At 41.4% G+C, this 6,198-nt stretch overlaps 1 protein-coding gene across 1 annotated transcript in view; it reads right to left on the bottom strand.

Annotated features, from left to right (window-relative positions):
- LOC308372625 (pyruvate kinase PKM-like) overlaps positions 1 to 3,161 on the bottom strand; it is a gene marked incomplete at its 5' end in the record, with an annotated part of 10,602 nt that extends 7,441 nt beyond the window's left edge. Inside the window, 4 exons of the mRNA XM_080847843.1 lie at positions 205 to 391; positions 697 to 828; positions 1,983 to 2,074; positions 3,008 to 3,161. Of these exons, the coding sequence (XP_080703969.1) occupies positions 205 to 391; positions 697 to 828; positions 1,983 to 2,074; positions 3,008 to 3,161 (565 nt within the window). The remainder of the gene's footprint in view (positions 1 to 204; positions 392 to 696; positions 829 to 1,982; positions 2,075 to 3,007) is intronic.
- Between the last annotated feature and the right edge of the window lie 3,037 nt (positions 3,162 to 6,198).

Below are 6,198 nucleotides of genomic sequence, written 5' to 3'. Positions count from 1 at the left end.
GAGGAAGATATTACACAGTCTGGAAAGCAAAATTATAAACTAAAATGACTTGATCAAGTCTTTTGTTAACAACTAGAGGGGCAAAGGCTTGAGGCATTGCTTTGAATTATTGCTAATCCATGTTTGTCTTTATGAGAGCTGAGCAAGAATGGGTCTTTATCTCACAATGGAGCTATGTTTCATGTGTGAAGGCGTGTGCCTTACCAACTTCCTTGACCTTGAGGCAGATGAGGCCATTGTCGATGTAGACGTGCTTGCCAGCCTGCACCATCTTGGGCATGTCCTTGTAGCCCACCCACAGGTTCTTTTCATCACAGTTCTCCTTGAATGAGTCATCCATGGTCAGCTTGATTGTCTCGCCCTTGACCAGCTTGACCTCCTCGGTTGCACTCTACAGGACATGGGTTACAAATGACACGAATGGTAAATTACCTCAGGTAGGGTTATATAATGGTGTTGGCTAACAGTGTTAGCGGCTCATTTTCAATGAAGTTAGCTGTTAGCATCATAAACCCACCAGAGTGAACAGCTAATTATGTGTACATATCAGTGTTAATTGCTGATGTGCTAATGTAACACAGATAATGACGGTAGCTGCTACACACAACAGTGTTAGCGGGCTAAGATCAAGCGGAGTGGTGTGATAAGGATAAGAAAAGAGGAGAGGTCAGAAAGACAAACTGAGGGAGCACTTACGCCCTTAATGAGGCCAGTCCTGACGCAGGGGCCTTTGGTGTCCATGGCGATGGCAACAGGCCTGTAATTAACAGTTCCAGGTGCGAAGCTCTCGGCAGCTTCACGGATGAACTGAATGGTTTCAGCGTGGTACTGCAGACACAAGGATAGCATGGATCAGACACAACCCACACGTCAGACGTGTCACATCAACTATTGCTGTAATGGTATTTAGGGGTTCATAAATAGAAATGGTGGATCTAGGAGTCTGTCTAAACCTTGACCTAACCTTTGTTTTCAGATTTTAAAAGTAAATAATAACTGAAGTGTATGTGTCCTCATTGTAGCTGAAATGGTAGCTGTCTGTGAATGATTCATAACAGGATGTGGTGCTAGTTTGAACATGTTTGACATTGGTGAGGACCAAACTCACTCGATTTTACAATTCTCTTCGCACAGTGAAGAGCAACTCCAGGGTACACGAGTGAATGGACTTTAACGAGGATGGGTGTCTGTGCAACTGCCTGCACTAAAATAGCTCAGCACACTGCTATGCTGGAGGCATCCTAATGCAGTAGGCAGTAGTTGCTGTAATACTAGAGTTACATAATTGCTGTTAATCCAGGAGGGTACATTTCCGACACCTATGTCACAAGGCTACTGCCAAGGGAGGCCTTATGAGGTGGTACAGTCCTGGGTACTTATACATGTATGCATATGTGTGTGTGTGTGTGTGTGTGTGTGTGTGTGTGTGTGTGTGTGTGTGTGTGTGTATGTGTGTGTGTGTGTGTGTGTGTGTGTGTGTGTGTGTCACAAGGCTACTGCCAGGGAGGCCTTATGAGGTGGTACAGTCCTGGGTACTTATACATGTATGCATATGAGATGACCTGTGTGCTCTAGCACGTTCGTACGTTGGATGCCTATCCAAGCAAATATCCGGTCATAAATAATCTAAAAATAACCTCTGCTGGATAGACACCTGGGGAACTTTTGGCTCCCATCAGGTCCTTAACCTTGACCTACATCTGATACCAGATGATCTGATTTATTAGCTCAATACTATTATCTGAAACCTGATGGTCTGATTTATTAGCTCAATACTATTATCTGAAACCTGATGGTCTGATTTATTAGCTCAATACTATTATCTGAAACCTGATGGTCTGATTTATTAGCTCAATACTATTATCTGAAACCTGATGGTCTGATTTATTAGCTCAATACTATTATCTGATACCTGCTGATCTGATTTATTAGCTCAGCGCCATCAGTGAGTTGGACTGAGTCTGATTGTCAGACATGCTCACCTCGTGAGTTCCGTGAGAGAAGTTCATGCGTGCAATGTTCATCCCGGCCTGGATCATCTCCTTCAGCATATCCACAGAGCGGGAAGCTGGCCCTATGGAGACACATGGGAAAGATGCATCACTCTGTCTGAACAGTCTCTAATTCTCTATCGATGAGGTGCACATTCACGCACAAACGGTGATATTCATGTGCCTGGCTTGGATCATCTCATCCCTTCATTTACTTTATTCACTTAATTTACCATTCAAAACATTTGTTTCAGCATCCTTTTGGAATATTTTGTCAACTTTTAATTTTTTTATATTACTTAACACAGCAGTCATCTTTAAGTGCATAGATGGGTTATTAATTAACAAACGCAAAGGGGTAGCAGCAGCATTGCCCAGAGCTATGTCACTTTTAGGAATACATTTAAGGGAGCTGTTAGGAATACACTTTAGGGAGTTGTTAGAAATACTCTTAAGGAAGCTGTTAGTTGGTGCTAACTCACTTTTAAGAATACACTTAAGGGAGCTGCTAGGAATACTCTTAAGAGAGCTGCTAGGAATACTCTTAAGAGAGCTGCTAGTTGGTGGTATCTGTTGCAAAACGAAATTCCATCATGGGTCACAACATAAAATACTGACACTCTGACTTCATTGTCAGGCCCTTACAGGCATTCAAGTTCGAGATGAATTCTTTAGAGTCAGTACACAGATGTATAGGCTGTACGCCATGACCAAGGAAGATTACAGTGATGGAAGGAGAAAGAATAGAATGGGGTAGATGTTAAATAAACTGAACAAAGGACAACGCCATATACGGCCATCTCAGGCATTATGTTATGAAGGGAGACACTGAAGAGCTACTGACCAATGGTGCAGACCATCCATGCGTGTGTGCGTGTGTGTGTGTGTGTGTGTGTGTGTATGAAGGGAGACACTGAAGAGCTACTGACCAATGGTGCAGACCATCCATGCGTGTGTGCGTGTGTGTGTGTGTGTGTGTGTGTGTGTATGAAGGGAGACACTGAAGAGCTACTGACCAATGGTGCAGACCATGCCTGTGCCGCGGAACACAGAGGGCTCGGAGTCGATGTCCAGAAGGCACATGTGCTCCAGGTAGGTGTCCGCCATGGCAGCGTGAAGCTGCTGGTGCTGGATGAAGGCAGAGCCCATATCTTTCATCTTCTGTGCCATGGTCGGAGTCCTGAGGACGAAAACCACAGGTCAGGAGAGCATTGACTAGTCCCCCCTTAATCTCTGAGAACGTAAACCACAGGTCAGGAGAGCATTGACTAGTCCCCTCTTAATCTCTGAGATCGAAACCACAGGTCTGGAGAGCATTGACTAGTCCCCTCTTAATCTCTGAGGATGCAAACACCAGGTCAGGAGAGCATTGACTAGTCTTCCCCTTAAACTCTGCACAGACTCCTGTGCATCTAAGGAAATGTTCATTGAACAGAATGTTTAAGGAGTTTCTCAATTCCGCTTTGGGACACAAGAGGCTGCGACTGAGGATATTTGAATATCAATGCATATATAAGTTCTATCTCTAGAACTCACAAATAATCAACCAGTTTCCCTTATAATGTGCTTGATCTCTGACAGTTTACTTGCAAAGAGGAAAAGTCTAGTGTTTTTACCAAGAAGCAAAGCCTATACAGTTATCACACATACCATAATCCAGTGTGTTTATAAAGTGTTTATAAAGTCCATAAAACAGGAGTACTGTACATGTCCCATCAGCAGTGAGTTATGATAATGCCATCTTTGTCTCTGAGAGGGGTGTGAGTCCCTGCACGGATATCTCAGAGGCTTGTTCATAACAGTTGCACACATTCCCTTTCCCAGCTGCTGTCAGATCAGTGGGAGGGAACAGATCAGATGACAGCAGATAATGCAGTTTGTCTTGATTTAGGACATAGCCCACATTCAGTACAGTGTGTTCACTGGCCATAAGGTAAGCATAGAACACAATGTAACTGTGGACATGCAGGGCTAAATTACTTTTCACTTTAGAGTCTCCAGTCTTGCAGTTTTGCAAAATATAGGTCCCAGTAAGTGTTTTTGATGGATGGGTCCTTCATTCATTGCATTAGTCCTGCTTTAGTAATTTGAAAATGCAATTTCTTTGGCAAGGTAAAGTCTTTGGTAGTCACAAAAACAAGACACTTTACATACATATTGATTACAACCAGCCCAGCACTCAACCATTACACAAATTACACGTTCTTTTTTGTATACAAAGACAAACTGCAAAGTGCTATACATACACAAAGCAAGCCTTCAGTCACCCCACTCCACAGTTCTTTGCACTCCCTTGACTGTTCTCCACAGATTTGATTCCATCACTACTCTTAACATCCATTCTTTGCATCCCTTTCCATCATCAGCCTCCACGGAATGAATATTATAGTTTCCTGACGTAAATTAATTTAAGAAATGAATATGACATTTCCCTGAAGTTCATTAAGATAAGAAATTAATATGATATTTCTCTGAAATTAATTAAGAAAAGAAATGTAAATGACATTTCCCTGAAGTTACTGGGGGAACACACCTTCCCTGGTGTGGAGTTGGTATGTCACACAATCAAAATGACTCACTTAATGTCAAATGTGATGATGCTGTTAAAAGTAACAATAATGTTACTGTATGTGTTTCTTAAATGTAATAATAAGAATAATTTAGGGGTACTATTCTTCCTAGGCTACAATGTCTGAAATTCTTCCATTCCATTGATGTGAATTCCTGTTCCTGACTTTTTTCCTGGTTTTGCTCAGTAATGCATCTTAAATCTTAAATGAATGCCCAACAATGCTTTAAGACGACAGCTAAAAGAAGTGAAGAGATGATAGCTTAGATGTCATCCTAATTGGCTGGTTCTTACCTTAGCTGTTGAACGCTTGAAGGGACCTGTGCGCGCTGCGTCCGAACCCCGGCTGAAGTTAATCTCTAAACTAACCGGCACTACTTTCTGTGAGAGAGCGCGTTGTATCCTTTCGCGAGGAAAACAAAACGGGAGATGATTTAAAACGAAGCACAGGATTAACAGAAATGTGTTTCTGATTTTACAAAGTGTTCAGATTTTAGGGCACTCATCACTTTATCCACAAATATATCATATATCGCCAATTTGGCCCGCTATTTTAACGCTTTCATAGCGTCAAGGACTATTTTCTAACGAATCCCCAATTACCTATTCCAATTGATGGGTGTGAAATGGCAAAGGTCGCGACCAATCAGAAAACCTCATGAGGTACTTAAACCTACCGTTTAGGAAACCCGTAAAGTTTAGTTTGGCTCTGAGTACACTAATGCCACTATTTAAAGTGAGGCGTCGTATTTTAGGAACAAGGAAATCGTAATCGCATTGACGCAACGGGGAATTTCAAGAGATTTCCTTTGAAGTTATGCCGTTTATTTAACTTTTAACTAGCATCAATCTACTGACAGTTTAGTATGCGGGTGGGGCTCTACGCAGGTGTAACACACAGGGTAAAGGTGGACAAGACGCTAATACACAAGGAAAACTACACCAGGACATTACAATTAACACACTGACTTAAACACAAAAAAGTAGCTTAGATACATTCTAAATTTGAACATTGATAACAGAATTACACATAACATAGAACACCCAGAGTTCTGGGAACTACATACAACCCAGAATCACACATCTCCCTTTTGCACGTCACAGTATTCTATAAGCATTTGGCATTGGAGAACGACTACCATTTATACCCACTTTTAACGAGTATAATCACGTATGGAAGTGTAATCTGTTTGGAGCAGTGCCACAGTTTACAGTTTTTCACCATCACTTTGGTAAATTTCTTAGATCAGAATTAAGATTCTGTTAACTGTTTGATCAACCTCCACATCATCTCACTTGTGCACATCATAACAAACATTTCATATTCTTTTGGCCATTTTGCAAATTATTTTGCAAAGGCTTTATACAATAGTTTAGTTTCACCCATCAGTTTCAGTAACATGGTAGTTTTGTAATGTTTGTTTAATTTCCTGTCATCAACCTTGATTGCTTAAGTTACATGTGATTGATAACCATTTATTCATTGATTGATTTTTTTTTAGAGGCAAAACATTTTTGAAAAACCTCAGGCCACCAAGCCAAAGTGGATTTGCCAGGCCAACGTGTGGGAAAATACAGTAACAGTGTGACTCTATATCAGACAACATTGTGCTCAGTCAGATTTTTACCATTGGGCTT

The sequence above is a fragment of the Sprattus sprattus genome, assembly GCF_963457725.1.
Source record: "Sprattus sprattus genome assembly, chromosome: 11".
NCBI lineage: Eukaryota > Metazoa > Chordata > Actinopteri > Clupeiformes > Clupeidae > Sprattus > Sprattus sprattus.
Note: the sequence above shows the minus strand (reverse complement) of the source record. Positions and strands in the feature narration are given on the sequence as shown.